The 17,360-nt window shown below is 47.4% G+C and overlaps 1 protein-coding gene across 2 annotated transcripts in view; it reads left to right on the top strand.

Annotated features, from left to right (window-relative positions):
- The window catches only part of ELMO1 (engulfment and cell motility 1), a 210,937-nt gene that overhangs the window by 191,187 nt on the left and 2,390 nt on the right, over nucleotides 1–17,360 (top strand). For both annotated transcript variants that reach the window (XM_038769328.1, XM_038769337.1), the window contains 5 exons: nucleotides 1,053–1,216; nucleotides 5,771–5,883; nucleotides 9,250–9,357; nucleotides 12,038–12,120; nucleotides 13,575–13,652. In XM_038769328.1, the coding sequence (XP_038625256.1) occupies nucleotides 1,053–1,216; nucleotides 5,771–5,883; nucleotides 9,250–9,357; nucleotides 12,038–12,120; nucleotides 13,575–13,652 (546 nt within the window). The remainder of the gene's footprint in view (nucleotides 1–1,052; nucleotides 1,217–5,770; nucleotides 5,884–9,249; nucleotides 9,358–12,037; nucleotides 12,121–13,574; nucleotides 13,653–17,360) is intronic.

Here is a 17,360-nt window from a genome sequence, read left to right as displayed (position 1 = left end):
GATCTACCCACTCCTCTCCAACCTTATGGCCATCTTCATTTAGTCCTCATCACCTCCCAGCTTTTTTTTTTTTTAATGATATTCATTAAGCACTTACTCTGTGCCAGGCACTGTTCTAAGCGCTGGGGTGGATGCAAGCTAATCAGGTTGGACACAGTCCCTGTGCTTCATGGGGCTCACAGTCATAATCCCCATTTTACAGATGAGGTAACTGAGGCACGTAGAAGTGAAATGACTTGCCCGAGGCCACACAGCAGACAAGTGGCAGAGCCGGGATTGGAAAACTTTGCCCTGCACACAGTAACCACTCAATAAATACGATTGAACGAATGAACCCAGGACCTTCTGATTCCCCGGCCCATGCTCTATCCACCAATAATAATAATAATAATAATAATGGTATTTGTTAAGTGCTTACTATATGCGAAGCACTGTTCTAAGCGCTGGGGGCAGTGTACAAGGTGATCAGGTTGTCCCACATGGGGCTCACAGTCTCAATCCCCATTTTACAGATGAGGTAACTGAGGCCCAGAGAAGTTAAGTGACTTGCCCAAAGTCACACAGCTGACAAGTGGCGGAGTCAGGATTAGAATCCATGACCTCTGACTCCCAAGCCCGGGCTCTTTCCACTGAGCCACGCTACTTCTCCAGGCCACGCTGCATCTCTCAATGTGCACAGAGCACCATACTAAGCACTTGGGAGAGTATAATAGAACAATATAATGGCACACTTCCCACCCACAACAAACTTACTGTCTAGAGGGGAAGACAGGCATTAATATAAATAAATACATTACAGATATGGACATAAGTGCTGTGGCACTGGGAAAGGGGTGAAATATGGGAGCAAGTCATCGCAACACAGAAGGGAGTGGGAGAAGAAGAAAAGAGGGCTTAGTCAGGGACAGCCTCTTGGAGGAGGTGCGTAAGAGAGGAGGACAAGGAGGCCACCATGGTGCAGGAGAGGCGATCTGAACTGCAGCAGGGGAACGAGGCCTGGGCACAGGAAATAAGCCAGTGAATGTCACCTTTTGTCTCGCCCTCGACCCCAGGTGATGCAGGTCGTGAGAGAGCAGACCATGAGGGCCCTCACCACCAAGCCTAGCTCGTTGGACCAGTTCAAGAGTAAACTCCAAAACCTCAGCTACACGGAGATCCTGAAAATCCGCCAGTCCGAGAGGATGAACCAGGAAGATTTCCAGTCCCGCCCGATTCTGTGAGTCATCCTGTCCATCCCCATCCCTGGACACACCATCCTCCTGGGGAAGTCAGTCGGTCAGAAAAGTGCCATGGGGCTGGGAGGGGGGATGAATAAAGGAGTGGGAGAAGAGGAAAGGGGGGCTTAGTCAGGGAAGGCCTCTTGGAGGAGATGGGCCTTCAAAAAGACTTTGAAGCTGGGGATAGTCATCGTCTGTCAGACTTGAGGAGGGAGATGGTTCTGGTCACTCATTCAATCATATTTATTGAGCGCTTACTGTGTGCAGAGCAGAGCAGTCCTGAGGTGGGATGTGGGTGAGCGGTCGGCAGCGAGATAGACGAAATCAAGGAACAGCTAGAAGGTTGGCATTAGAGGAGCGAAGTTTATGGGCTGGGTTGTAGTAGGAGTGTAGTTAGGTGAGGTTGGAGGGGGCAAGGTGATTGAGTGCTTTAAAGCCGATAATGAGGAGTTTCTGTGTGTCGCGGAAGGTTTAGTATGGAGGGGTACCAGCCTTCCTGGGGTCTTTCTAGTGATTCCACCCCAGAGGAAGCAGGCGACCCTCCTGGAAGGACGGGGGATCAGCTGCAGATCAATCACTCCGTCAGTCGAATGCACTAAGCGCTTACTGGGTGCAGAACACTGTACTGAGCACTTGGGAGAGTACAACAGAACAGATTTGGTAGACATGTTCCCTGCCCACCAAGGGAAAGTCGAACATGAAAATAAAGTGCCGTTTAAGACATAAGTGCTATGGGGCTGAGGGTGGGGAGGATGTCAGGTGCTTAAAGGGGACAGATCCCAGGGTAAGGGCAACGTAGAAGGGAGAAGGAGAGGGGAACTTGCAATCAACAGACACATTTCCTTGCCCACAGTGAGCTTACATTCCATCAGCCCCAAAGCTTTCTTGGGCCTGAGCTTTTGGACCAGAGTATGATTCATCTGGAATCAAGAAAAAAGGGAGAGAAGAGGAAGAGATCTGTTGCCCTGTGAATTTAAACGCTTCCTCTGAGGCTCATTCCTAGAGGATTCTAGGAGAGGTCATTTCCACCTTTTCTTAGGGTCTGGATCTTTCCAAAGCCAAGCTATGTTTTGGATTTTTATTTTTTTATGATATTGGTAAAGCACTTACTATGTTTCAAACAGTGTTCTAAGCTCTTGGTAGGTACAAGGTAGTTAGGTTGGACACAGCCCTTGTTCTGCATGGAGTTCATGGTCTAAATAGGAGGGAGAACATGTATTCCGTCCCCATTATGCAGTTGAGGAAACTGAAGCACAGAGAAGTGAAGTGACTTGCCAAAGTCACACAGCAAGCAATTGACAGAGCTGTGAAAAGAACCCAGCTCCTCGGACTCCCAGGCCTGCTTTCTTTCCACTAGGTCATGCTGCTCCTCTTCCATGCTGCTTCCACTTTGGAGTAAGTTCTGCTTTGTCCCTGAGAAACTATGTCTGCCCATGTCCTTTTCTGAATCAGTCAGGGCACTTCCCAGGGCCCTGGCAAATAATAATAATAATGATAATAATAACTGTGGTACTTGTTAAGAGCTTACTATGTGCAAGCACTGTTCTGAGTACTGGGTTAGATGCAAGATAATCAGGTCAGACACAGTCCCTGTCCCACATGGGCTCACAGTCTTAATCCCCATTTTACAGGTAAGGGAACTGAGGCCAAGAGAAGTGAAATGACTTGCCCATGGTCACACAGCAGACAAGGGGCAGAGTTGGGATTAGAAAGCAGGTCCTCTGGCTCCCGGGCCGGTGCTCTAGCCACTAGGTCACTTTACTGGTCAGCCCAGTCAGGCCCTCCTCGCATGGAGCAGGGCCAGGAGACTCTGCCTTCTCCCCCAACTGCCCCCTCCACTCCCCTTCCTTTACTCATTCAGTCAATCAATCCATCAGTGGAATTTATCGAGTGATTACCAGGTGCACAACACTATACTGAGCACTTGGGAGAGTAATAATAATAATCTTTATGGTACTTGTTAAGCACTTATTATGTGCAAAGCACTGTTCTAAATGCTGGGGTAGATACAAGTTCATCTTGTTGGACACAGCCCCTGTCCCACATGGGGTTCATACTCTTATCCCCATTTTCCAGATGAAGTAACTGAGGCCCAGAGAAGTGAAGTGACTTCTCTTCTGACTCCTTCTGACTCCCAGGCCCATGCTCTATCCACTAAGTCATGCACGGTAGGTTTGGTAGACACAATCCCTGCTCTCTAGAAGCTTGCAATCTAATAGGAGAGGTAGACACAAATAAAATAAAATAAATCACATATAAAGGAAGTGGCAGAGTATAAGGATATGTTCGTCCAGCTAGGGATGGAGTGAATATCAAAGTGCTTATGGGCCCAAGTACATAGGTGACAAAGAAGAGAGAGAGAATAGGGTGGGGCGATGGGAGGCTTAGACCCTTCTGGTGTGCCAAGCCCCTGCCCAATTCCATCCCAGAGGCAGGTTTCCCCATCTCTGACATCAGTCCTTGGGTGTTCTACAGTCTCAAATTTGGGGGTTTAATCGAGACCGGGACTCCACACAGTCCTGACCAGGGGTCATTACCGGTTCAGAGGCTGTGATCTCTGGGCTTGGAAACCCCACCCTTATGCGATAGGTCCGGGATGGGGGAAAAAGGGAGTCTTCCTCGGCCTCATCCTTGTCCTTGTGTCAGTCATGATCGGCGCGTCTGATCAGGCCAAGGCACGCCCCTCCAGCTCATTTGCATTCCAGGTTTTGACCCTCACCTTGAAGACGATCAGATCATCTTGTTCTGGTCCATTCCTTAGAGATCGACCACTCAGCTGTATTTACTGAGCCCTTACCATGTGCTGAGCAATGTACTAAGGGCTTGGGAGAGAATTGGTAGTCATGTTCCCTGCCGACGAGCAGATCATCATGCCCCTTGCTTCTCTGCTGCCAGTTGCGATTCACTGTAAGCTCCTTTGAGGGCAGGAATCATGTTTGCCTACTCCATTGTGCTCTCCCGGCCGCTTAGCCCAGTGCTGTGCACACTTCTCTGCTGTTTGACCTTGGGCAAGTCACTTCACTTCTCTGTGCCTCAGTTACCTCATCTGTAAAATGGGGATTGAGAATGTGAGCCCCACGTGGGACAGGGACTGTGTCCAAACTGATTTTCTTGTATCCACCCCATCACTTAGAACAGTGCCCGGCACATAGTAAATGGTTCACAGATACCATAGTTCTTTTTAATTATTACAGTAAGAGCTCAATAAATGCTCAATAAATGTTCTAGACTGCAAGCTCTCTTTGGGCAGGGAATGTGCCTACCAACTCTGTTACATTTTTATATTGTATTCCTCCAAGCACTCAGCCTACTGGATGGAGCACAGGCCTGGGAGTCAGAAGGTCCTGGGTTCTAATCTCAGCTCCACCATTTGTCTTCTGTGTGACCTTGGGAAAGTCACTGCACTTCTGGGCATGTTACCTCATCTGTAAAATGGGGATTAAGATTTGAGCCTGATGCGGGTCAGGGACTGTGTCCAACCTCATTAGCTTGTATGTACCCCAGTGCTTGAAACATAAAAAGCGCTTAAGGAATACCATTATTATTATTATTGTTTACTCAGAATGGTGCTCTGCACACAGTAAGCACTTTATAAGCAGCTGCCCCACCCCATCCCCCTGCAATTTGTGAACTATAAACCTTGTTTATCAGCCACCCCAACACGTCCCTCAAATCCTCAAATCCCCAAATCCAACAGACAATGACTCTCCCCCATTTCAAAGCCTTATTGAAAGCACGTCTCCTCCAAGAGGCCTTTCCTGACTAAGCCCTCCTTTCCTCTTCTCACACTCCCTTCTGCATCGTCCTGCCTTGCTCCCTTTATTCATCCCCACCCACAGTCCCACAGCACTTATGTCTATATGTCTATGAGAAGCAGCGTGGCTCAGTGGAAAGAGCACGGGCTTTGGAGTCAGAGGTCATGGGTTCGTATCCCGACTCTGCCACATGTCTGCTGTGTGACCTTGGGCAAGTCACTTAACTTCTCTGAGCCTCAGTTACCTCGTCTGTAAAATGGGGATTAAGACTGTGAGCCCCACGTGGGACAACCTGATCACTTTGTATCCCCCCAAGCGCTTAGAACAGTGCTTTGCACATAGTAAGCGCTTAACAAATAACATTATTATTATTATTATTATTATATCTGTCATTTATTTATTTCTACTGAAGTCCATCTCCCCCTGTAGACCGTAAGCTCACTGTGAACAGAGAATGTGTCTGTTTATTGTTATACTGTACTCTTCCAAGCACTTAGTACAGTGCTCTGCACACAGTAAGCGCTTAGTAAATACAACTGAATGAATGAATGAATGAATTATAGTCCATGGCCTGGGTTGAACCTGGGGGGCTCTAGAGCATCCATCTTCCAGAAGCTGCTTTTTGTCCAGCTCCCAAACCACAAGTCGGTGAGTCACTCCCCAGACAGCGAAGCTCATGCTTGACTCCAGGAGGCTGCCCAGCTCTGGCCCTCAGCAATCCATCGTAGTTTATTGGGCGGCTTATTGTGTGCAGTGTGCTGTACTGAGCGCTGAGTGACAGTTTCTGGCTCTTTCCAGGGAACTGAAGGAGAAGATTCAGCCTGAGATCATTGAGCTTGTCAAGCAGCAGCGGCTGAACCGCCTCGTGGAAGGGACCTGCTTCAGGAAGCTCAACGCCCGGAGGAGACAAGGTGTGCGCCATTGTGGCGATGGTCTGTTGTAGCGCTGGGTTGGTCAAGTGCCTTCACTGTCCACAGCACTATTACCTCAGTGTGACCTAGTGGAAAGAGCATGGGCCTGGGAGTCATGGGACCCCGGGTTCTAATCCCAGCTCTTCCACTTGCCTGCTGTGTGACCTTGGGAAGGTCACTCCCTCTGGGCTTCAGTTTCCTCATCTGTGAATGCGGATTAAATTATATTCCCTCTGACTGGATTAAGAGTGGGCCTAGGGGTCAGAAGAACCTGGGTTCTAATCCCAGCCCTGCTATTTATCTGCTGTGTGATTTGGGGCAAGTCACTCAACTTCTCTGGGCCTCAGTTACCTCATCTGTAAAATGGGAATTAAGACTGTGAGCCCCATGTGGGACAACCTGATTACCATGTACCTACTCCAGTGCTTAGAACAGTGCTTGGCACATAGTAAATGCGTAACAAATACTATAATTATTATAATTATTACTTAACTTCCCTGGGATTCAGTTACCTCATCTGTAAAATGGGGATTAAGACTGTGCACCCCATGTGGGATAGGCACTGTGTCTAACCTCATAATCTTGTATCTGCTCTGGCACTTAGAAGAGTGCCTGACAAATAGCAAGTACTTTACACATACCATTAAAAAAAAATTACCTTATTTTAGCCTCCCCACCCCCTGTCAACATACAGAGAGCCAGGTATTATGTTCCCCATTTTACAGAGTGGAAACTGAGGCCCGGAGAGATTGGGTGACTTGGCCAAGGCCATACTGCTGGCTGGTTGCTGAGCTGGGGTTGGAATTCAGGTCTCAAGGGGCCCCAAGAAGGTCAGGTTGGACATGAGAGGACACCAAACCAGACATAGGCAGCTGGGAGCTCAAAGTCATAGTGGCTCTGATGGGGTTATTGGGGTCTTTTTTAAAAAATTGTATTTGTTAAGCATTTACTCTGTGTCAGGCACTGTACTAAGTGCTGGGATAGATACAAGATATTCAGGTTGGACACAGTCCATGTCCCACTTGGGGCTCACATCTTAATCCCCATTTTCCCCAATTGAGGGAACTGAGGCCCAGAAAGTAATAGTAATAATAATCATGGTATTTTTTAAGTGTTTACTGTGTGCCGGGCACTGTACTAAGAACTAGGGTGGATACAAGCAAATTGAGTTGGACACAGTCCCTGTCCCATGTGGGGAATCAGTCTCAATCCCCATTTTACAGATGAGGGAACTGAGGCCTAAAGAAGTGAATTGACTGGCAGTTTGACCCCACCGATTGGGGCCGGGGCACTGAGAAAACCCCCATACCCACCCCCAGGCCTGGGCAAGCCCCACCCAGCCCCAGGACTACGTGACTGATCGTGGCACCAGGGCACTTGGAGAAATCATATGCTTATGGCTCCCCTGCCAACCCCCTTTCCCCCACCAACCATGGCATCCCTAACTCTCCCCTCTTCCCCACTGGACACCCCCACAGTGGCCGAGCATAGACCCCTGGCTGGAGAATTGATCCAGGCCCCCCTGGGACTCGCCAATATTTCTGGCCCTCCCTCCAGGTCCAGAGGGCTCGCTCCCCTCATCCTAGTGGGGTGGAATTAGGCAGTGGGAATCCCAGACTCATCCCTCCCGCTCCCTTCATGACAGCCTAGAAACTTTCATCTCAATCCCTGAAGAATCAGCTAAAGGGAAGGGGCGGGGAGGTGGATAATGGACATCCAAGGAAAGGAGGAAATACTGACAATAAACCAGCCAGAGAGAAAACAAGGATGCCCACAGGGATGATGAGAGCCGGATGGTGATGGCTAACAGGGCAGTTTTCACATCTTGGATGTTCCAGTAGAGCAGCAAGGAGTCAAACAGTTTTGGGCAAGTCACCTAACTTCCCTGTGCCTCAGTTTCCTCATCTGCAAAATGGGGATTCTTTTTTTTTCTACTGGTACTTGTTAAACGCATAGTATGTACCAGGCACCATTCTAAGAGTGGTGGTAGATACAAGCTAATCAGGTTGGACACAGTCACTGTCCCACGTGGGGCTCACAGTCTTAATCACCTTTTTATAGGTGAGAGAACTGAGACACAGAGCAGTGAAGTGATTGCTATCTCACCACTGGCCTCTCCAACACATCCTGTCTCTGGCCTGAAATGCTCTCCCTCCTCATATCCAACAATCACCTTCCTCTTCAAAGCCTTATTGAAGGCACATCTCCTCTAAGAGGCCTTCCCTGACTTACTCCCTTTATTCATCCCCACTCCCAGCACCACAGGATTTATATACTTATCTGTAATTTGTTTGTTTCTATTATTGTCTTCCCCTCTAGACTGTAAATTTGTTGTGGGCAGGGAATTTGTTACTGTTATAATGCACTAGAAGCAGCATGGCCTAGTGGATAGAGCATGGGCCTGAAAATCAGAAAGACTTGGGTTCTAATCCCAGCTCCACCAGTTGTCTGTTGTGTGTCCTTGGGCAAGTCACTTAACTTCTTTGTGCCTCAGTTATCTATAAAATGTGGAGTAAGACTGTGAGCCCCATTAGGGACAGGGACTGTGTCCAACCCGTTTATCTTATATCTCCCCCATTGCTTAGTACAGTGCCTCATACCTAGTAAGCCTTTAGCAAATGGCATACCAAAAAAAAAGTAAGCGCTCAATAAATATGATTAACTGACTGTTAATCTGTTAAACTGACTATCAGTTAATAGACTGATGACTATTGCAGGGTGGCATGGCAGAGAAAGTGGCACTGAGTTGCACTAGAGTTTGGGCTCTGAGTATTGTAGCTGTCAGAGCAGTAGAACCCAGAGCCCAGTGTTCAAGTCCTCCCAGTGGGGAGGAGAGTGAAGTAGGGAGGTGGAAATGTCTGGAGCTCAATGGAGACATTCATTCAATTGTATTTATTGAGTGCTTACTGTGTGCAAAGCACCATACTAAGCACTTGGGAGAGTACAATATAACAACAAACCTTTCCTGCCCACAATGAGCTCACAGTCTAGAGACAGACATTAATATAAATAAATAGATAAATAAATTATAGCTATATACAGATCTATGCATATGTGCCATGGGGATGGGGAGGAGGAATACAGATCTATATATATGTGCTGTGGGGATGGGAGGGAGGATGAATGAAGGAGCAAATAAGAGCGGCGCAGAAGAGAGTGGGAAAAGAGGAGAGGACAGCTTAGTCAGGGAAGGCTTCTTGGTGGAGATGTGCCTTCAGTAAGGCTTTGAAGGGGGAGAGGGCAGTTGTCTGTCAGATTTGAGGAGGGAGGGCTTTCCAGGCCAGAGGTAGGATGTGGGTGAGAGGTCGGCGGTGAGGTAGACGAGATGGACATGACACCTGAGCTGTCGAATGCTTCCTTCCTCAGACAAATTCTGGTATTGCCGCCTGTCTCCCAACCACAAGGTCCTGCATTATGGAGATCTGGAAGAGAACCCCCAGGGAGAAGTCCCTCATGACTCCCTCCAAGACAAAAGTAAGTCGTGACAAAAGGCCCCAGTCATGGACCCAAGCGGAAAACGTCCTCCCATCATCCAGCCAAGGCCCGGGTCTGGAGAAGGCTTGGCCTTGTTGGATCCCATGGGCCCCCGGGAATTCTGACCAATCGCAAGACCCTGCCCACTGGGGGAGAGCCTCATGGGAGACTACAGCCAAGCAGCTTTCCCCCACGATTGATTACTCAATCAATTGATGATTGATCGATCACTCTGAGTACTAAGTCCTTGGAAGATACAAAAAATAGCAGGACGTCTCTTCCCCACCCTCAAGAGAACCTTATTCCTTCTGGTCAGCGATCACTTCTACTAACTCTATTGTATTGTGCTCTCCCAAGTGCTTAGTACAGTGTCCTGAATACGGTAGGCACTCAATAAATACCATTATTGGTTGATTATAAGTTGATGGGGTAACCGTTAATTTACAGGAAACCATAATGTACGGACAGTAAAACCAGAGGAAGCAAAACACATTAGGTGCTTGTATTGCTGACCAAGAGTTGAACAACTAATAATAATTATAATAATGATGGTATTTGTTAAGCACTGACTCGTGGCTTGGTGGAAAGAGCCTGGGCCTAAGAGTCAGAGGTCATGGGTTCAAATCCCTGCTCTGCCGCTTTTCTGCTGTGTGATCTTGGGCAAGTCACTTCACTTCTCTGTGCCTCAGTTACCTCGTCTGTAAAATGGGGATGAAGACTGTGAGCCCCCTGTGGGGCAACCTAATTCCCTTGTATCTACCCCAGCACGTAGAACATAGGAAGTGGTTAACAAATGCCATCATTATTATAGAGAAGCAGCGTGGCTTAGTGGAATGAGCACGGGCTTGGAAGTCAGGTTCTAATCCTGCCCCTGCCACTTGTCAGCTGTGTGACTTTGGGCAAGTCACTTAAGTTCTCTGTGCCTCAGTTCCCTCATCTGTAAAATGGGGACTAAGACTGTGAGCCCCATGTGAGACAACCTGATAATTTTGTATCTACCCTAGTGCTTAGAACAGTGTTTGGCACACAGCAAGCACTTAACAAATACTATTATTATTATTATTATGTGCCAGGCACTGTACTAAGCATTGGGGTGGATGCAAGCAAATTGGGTTGGACACAGTCCCTGTCCCATGTGGGGCTCACAATCTCAATCCCCATTTTACAGACAAGGTCACCAAGGCATGGAGAAGTGAAGTGACTGACCCGAGGTCGCATAGCAGACAAGTGGCAGAGCCAAATGATCACCTGAATGTGTAATAAAATATGAAAATTAGTCTGCTATGTGCTTGCATGCTGAGGATAGGAATAAAGTATAGAAGTGTTGGGGTCCTCACAGGACTGATGCTCCTGGAGTCTTCTGCATTATTGGGGAATCATCTGAACTATTGGGGAATTGCTATATTGTAATAATGATAATAATAATAATAATAATAATAATGGAATTTATTAAGTGCTTACTATGTGCAAAGCACTGTTCTAAGTGCTGGGGTGGTTACAAGGTGATCAGGTTGTCCCCCACAGGGGGCTCACAATCTTAATCTCCATTTTACAGATGAGGTAACTGAGGCACAGAGAAGTTAAGTGACTTGCCCCAAGTCACACAGTTGACAATTGGCAGAGCAGGGATTTGAACCCATGACCTCTAACTCCAAAGCCCATGCTCTTTCCACTGAGCCACACTGCTTCTCTGCTGTACTCTCCCAGTTGCACAGTATGCTGCGCTGCACACAATAAGGGCTCAATAAATATCAATTTTTTTGTTGGTATTTGTTAAGCACTTACTAAGAGCCAGGCACTGTACTCAGCACTGGAGTTGCTTCAAGCTAATCTGGTTGGACACAGTTCACGTCCCACGTTGGGGTCACCGTCTTCATCCCCATTTTACAGTTACCAGTCAGAAGACAATCCATATCTGTCAAATCTGCCAGACCCCAGCTCTCCCCATTCTTAGACCATCTTAAAATCCCCAATCGATCAGTGCGGCCTAGTGAATAGAGCACGGGCCTGGGAGTCCGAAGGACCTTGTTCTAATCCCAGCTCCGCCACCTGTCTGCTGTGTGAACCTAGACAAGTCACTTCACTTCTCTGAGCTTCAGTTACCTCATCTGGAAAATGGAGATTAAGACTGGTATTCCCCATGTGGGATGGGGACTGTGTCCAGCCGGTTAGCTAGTTTGTCTACCCTGGCGCTTAGTACAGGGCATGGATCAGAGTAAGTGCTCAATGAATACCATAAAAATGTAGGTGGAGAGCAAGCAGGGGCTGCCCAGGAACCCACTCCTAGAGGAGTATTGCCTCCCACTCACCCAGGCACGTTACAAACCAGGCAATTATTGCTACCATTGGCAATGCCCACCTCAATTCTGGAAACAAAGAGCTAAAGCTTCTCTACCTGCCCAAGTAGGTCAGGAAGGGAAATATAATTTGGTGTCACATTAGTTTGCACGTTTATGATCCATAAACTCGTCACCTTGAGCCCATGCCTTGTCCCTCATCATAAATGTCCCTCAGCCAACCCTGAACCTACCGGTGGAGAGGACAAGCTGCCACCCAGTAGCGGTCATAGTATTTATTGAGCACTTACTGTGTGCAAAGATCTGCGCTATGCCCAGGGAAAGAGTATTCTAGTTTTGTCTCTTGCTTCTCCGTGTACACGTTTTGTGTTTATGCATTGCAGTGCCGGTGGCAGATATCAAATCCCTTGTGACAGGGAAGGATTGCCCTCATATGAAAGAGAAAGGAGCTCTTAAACAAAACAAGGTACTATTTTCCCCTTCATGTGGTCGAGTTGGGTCACTTATCTTCTACTTCAGCTGGGTACCGGGGGTTCTTTTTTCCAGCAGTGGTGATCTCCCTGAGCCCCCTATCCGTAATGTATTGATTTAGATCTGCATCTGTCTCCCTGTCTAGACTGGAAGCTCCTTTTGGGTGGGGAGCAGTTCTCCCAAATCTGTGGCATTGTACTCTCCCAAGCATTTAGTGCAGTGCTCTGCGCCCAGTAAGTGCTCAAGAAATACGATTGATTGGTTGATTGACCTGCATCCAGCCTTTTCAGCCTCTCCTCTCTCTCCACTCATCCTTTCCCTCACATCCTCCAATGCTTACGCTAGCCTCCCCACCCCAACACCCACTTGAGACTGGAAGCCTCTTGTGGTCAGGAATCACAACTTCTTTTTTTTTGGTTTGGTTTTTCCCGGAGGATGTGGCTCAGAGCCCAGAGGACATGAAGAACTCTCTGCAGGGGAGCTATGGTCAGAACTGGGCGGATAGTAGTTGTGAATGTCAGACTCTCAGCCGTGAGAAACCTGAAACTCTGCTCAGTACCTCTCATTATCTGTAGATTCATTCATTTATTCATTCTATCGTATTTATTGAACGCTTACTATGTGCAAAGCGCTTGGGAGAGTACAATATAAAAACAAACAGACATACAGTGCTCTGCACACAGTAAGTGCTCAATAAATACAATTGAATGAATGAATATTCCTGCCCACAATCAGCTTACAGCCCAGAGGGGGAGATAGACATTAATATAAGTAAAAAAATGCATTACGTTACATGGCCACCTCCTGGCTTTCCTGTCAGTTTCAAATTTTAATTGTTTCATCCTTCCTTAATATCTGTCACCCGTCCCCTGTCACCTCCCTTATTCATAAATTGCGAACCACTAGAGGGCCGTGGACCGTGTCCAATTTTCAGCTGTGTACTTTTCCCAGTGCTTAGCACAGGGCTCTGTGCACTGAACGCATTGACTAAAATTCACTCAATTGTATTTATTCAGTGCTTATTGTGTGCTGAGCACTGTACTAAGCATTTGGGAAAGAACAATACAACAATAAACAGTGATGATCCCTGCCCACAGCGAGCTCACAGTCTAAATATCAAGAGGGGGGTCTCTTGTGGGGTGAGCTTGGGCTGGGCGCTGGCCTGGAATGGGGGGGGAAAATGGGATTCTGGGAGGGAAGGAGTCATGGCCCAGCCTAGTCTGGCAGAAGAGCCGTGGGGCTCACAACGGAACCAAGCGGAACCCACAGCATCCCAACACTGACCCCCAATGAGATTAATTTCTGCCCGTCTCTTCCGGGTCCTCCCAGAGGACAGCAGAGGCTTCAAGCCTCTGGAGGCCAAGAGCTGCCTCACCCCTCATGGGATGAACCCTGACTTGTTCACCCCGGGGCTCCACCTTCTTCTAATGACTCTGGCTTTGCTTGCAGGAGCTGCTGGAATTGGCTTTCTCGGTCTTGTCCGACTCCAATGGCCACCTCAACTTCATCGCTCCCGACAAGCACGAGGTGAGCACTGATCCACGGGGAGCCTGGGGAGATTTAAGCCATCATCCGGCCAGAAAAACAAAACAGAAAAAGAACAGGCTGAGAAGAAACGATTGCATAAAAGTCATTCTTCCGCATGTAGACACTCTCTGGCGGGAGGCTCGTCTGAATGGGGGGCCCTGCTGCAGTACCCCATGAGAAGCAGTGTAGTCTAGTGGATAGAGCGTGGACCTGGGAATCAGAAGGACCTGGGTTGTCTGCTGTGTGACCTTAAGTAAGTCACTTCCCTTCTCTGGGCCTCAGTTCCCTCATCTGTATAATGGGGAATAAGATTATGAGCAGTATGGCCTAGTGGAAAGAGTACGGGCCTGGGGGTCAGAGGACCTGGGTTCTAATCCCGACCCTGCCACTTGCCTGCTGTGTGACCTCGGGCAAGTTACTTCACTTCTCTCTCTGCCTCGGTTCCCTCATCTGCAAAATTGGGATTCAATCCCTGTTCTTCCTCCTATTTGCTGTAAGCCCCATGTGGGACCTGATTATCTTGTATTTGCCCCAGCACTTAGTAAAGTGCTTGGCACATAGTAAGCACTTGACAAATATTATTACTATTATCATTATTATTATCATTTCCCCAAGTCAATAGAATGCAGCCATAAAGGGATCTGTGACTTTTCCAGTGGTCTGACCTAGCTGGGAGAGTCGGATGTAATTCAGGGAAGCTGGTCCGGTCTGGGTTCTTAACAATTCCCACCTCCTGACTCCAACAGACAAACCAACCCAACAGTACAAAGACAACCACTACACATTCCTGTGCCCTGGACTGATCCAAGATCTGGACACTAAAAAGCCAGGTTAGAGAGGTGGTTCAGGTTAGCGAGATGGTTTAGATTTGTGAGATGCTAACCTGCACTTGGATTCATACCTTTTATTCATCCATCCCTCAGCCCCGTAGCACTTTATGTACAGTTCCGTAATTCATTTACATTAATGTTCATTCATTCCTTTGCGTTTATTGAATGCTTGCTGTCCCCCCTTCTAGACTGTAATCTCCTTGTGGGCAGGAAAGGTGTCTGCCAACTCTGCTACATTGTACTCTTCCCAACTTCTTAGTACAGTGCTCTGCACACAGTAAGCATTCAATAAATACAATTGATTGATTGACTGAGGCAGTTCAGATTAGTGAGCTGGTTAAGTAGGGTTGACTCAGGTTAGCAAAATGCTTCAGATTGAGCAGGTGGTTCAGATATGTGAGGATTCAGATTAGCAAGGTGCTTCAAGTTAATGAGGTAATTCTAGTTAGCAAGGTGGTTCTATTTAGTAAGGTGGTTCTAGTTAGGTCACTGGTTAGGCGGTTCTGGTTAGTGTGGTGTTTCTAGTTAGGTGGTTCTGGTTCATGAGGTGGTTCTGATTCGTGAGATGGTTCTGGTTTGGGAGGTGGTTCTGGTTTGTGAGGTGATTTTGGTTAGTTAGGTCACTCTGGTTATTGAGGTCATTCTAGTGAGTAAGGTGGTTCCGATTAGTGAGGTGGTTTTGGTTAGTGAGGTCATTCTGGTTATTGAGGTCGTTCTAGTGAGTGAAGTGGTTCTGGTTAGTGAGGGGGTTCTAGTTAGGTGGTTCTGGTTATTGAGAGGGTTCTGGTTAGTAAAGTGGTTCTAGTAAGGTGGTTCTGGTTAGTGAGGGGCTTCTGTTTAGTGAAGTGGTTCTAGTGAGGTGGTTCTGGTTAGTGAGGTGGTTCTAGTTCGTGAGGGGGTTCTGGTTAGTGAGTTGGTTCTTGTTAGGTAGTTCTGGTTAGTGAGGTCACTCTAGTTAGGTAGTTCTGGAGAGTGAGGTGGTTCTAGTTAGTGAGGGAGTTCTGGTTAGTGAGGTGGTTCTAGTTAGGTGGTTCTTGTTAGTGAGGTGGTTCTGGTTAGCAAAGTGGTTCAGATGAGCCAAATGGATTTATTGAGCAGAATGAAGTCATGTTCTTCTGTGGAGTTTTACATGTCCCTTAAAGTCAGGCAGAGGAGAGGCGGCCACTGTCTCCATCAAAGACACAGCCTGTTTTCCCTTTATTGTCATTTATTTCTCATTGTACATCCCAGAACTTTGAGAATTTCAAATATAGCTCCTGTTTCTTTGGATTCTTTTTCACAATTATTTGAAAAGAAAAAAATATTTTTTCAAAGAATTCTCCTGGCAATGCCATGGGAATTCTATTCTGAATGTCCCCATTCTTTCTCTTTGTCATTTTGTTACATCTTGCTATCTCCTGCCTTTTGAAGCTCGCTGTCAACCCTATTTAAAACCCACCCCTGAGCACAAAAACCCAGGGAAAGAGGCATTTGTAAGCTAATGTAGCAGAGGTGGTTGATTTCACTTCTCAGCTGGTAAAGTGGAACACCACTTCAGGATTTAGAATCTTTTATTTTTAGAAGATACGCCCGTGGGTGGGTTGTTGGCCCTGTGGCTGTTCTGTGATGCCCTCGGGCTAAATAGAAGAGAGCAACAGCTCAAATTTGGCCTCTCGCTCCCCCCACATATTCTTCCAATTAAGAGTTTTCCGAATCTGTTGCCCTAGGGTAGCCACCTTCAAATACAACTGCACTTCAGTTGGGAACAGGAACAGGAACCAGGAAACAGCTAGAAAGCAGTGTGGCCTAGTGGGTAGAGCATGGGCCTGGGAGTCAAAAGGACCCAGGTTCTAATTCCAGCTCTGCCATTTGTCTGCTGAGTGACCTTGGGCAATCGCTTCACTTCTCGGTAAGTCAATCGTTTTTACTGAGCGCTTACAGAGTGAAGAACACTGTATTAAGTGCTTTGGAGACTGCAATACAGCAATAAACAGTCACATTCCTGGCCCACAATGAACTTACAGTCTGGGAGGGGAGATAGACATCAATACAAATAAATAAAATAAAATGATCCCCATTTTGCAGATGAGGGAACTGAGGCACAGAAACTTACCCGAGGTCACACGACAGGCACATGGTGGAGCCAGAATTAGAACCCAGGTCCTCCGACTCCCAGGCCCATGCTGTTTCTACTAGGCCACACAGCTTCTCCGGAAGATAAAAGCTTTTCCACGGTCCTTCTGAAACCACAACCCCTCCCCAAAGTGTTTGCTTTTGATGGAACCAGACCCATTTTCAAAGAACTTAGATTCCTTTTGAAATCAGTCAGAGGGTGGGCCATGGGATGGACCAGAACCAAGTTGCACACAAATATCAGAAGACGTGGAAGTGACTGGTGTCTACTAAGGTCATTCCTAAGATTTGTGGGATTCATTAAGCGCATACTAGGTGCCCAGCACTGTGCTAAGTGCCAGGGTATTAATAATAATAATTATGGTATTTGTTAAGTGCTTACTATGTGCCAGGCACTGTACTAAACACTGGGGTGGATACAAGCAAATCGGGCTGGACACAGTCCCTGTCCCGCCTGGGGCTTACAGTCTTAATCCCCAATTTACAGATGAGGGAACTGAGGCCTGGAGAAATGAAGTGACTTACCCAAGGCCACACAGCAGACAAGTGGTGGAGTAGGGATTAGAACCCGTTGCCTTCTGATTCCCAGGCCCATGCCCTATCCAGTACATTATGTTGCTTCACAGGGGCAGGTGATGATGATGATGATGGTATTTGTTAAGCGCTTACTATGTGCCAAGCACTGTTCTAAGCCCTGGGGTAGGTACAGGGTATTCAGGTTGTCCCATGTGGGGCTCACAGTCTTAATACCTATTTTACAGATGAG

The sequence above is a fragment of the Tachyglossus aculeatus genome, chromosome 2 (genome assembly GCF_015852505.1).
Source record: "Tachyglossus aculeatus isolate mTacAcu1 chromosome 2, mTacAcu1.pri, whole genome shotgun sequence".
NCBI lineage: Eukaryota > Metazoa > Chordata > Mammalia > Monotremata > Tachyglossidae > Tachyglossus > Tachyglossus aculeatus.
The sequence above is the reverse complement of the archived record's forward strand: the minus strand, read 5'-3'. Positions and strand labels throughout refer to the sequence as shown.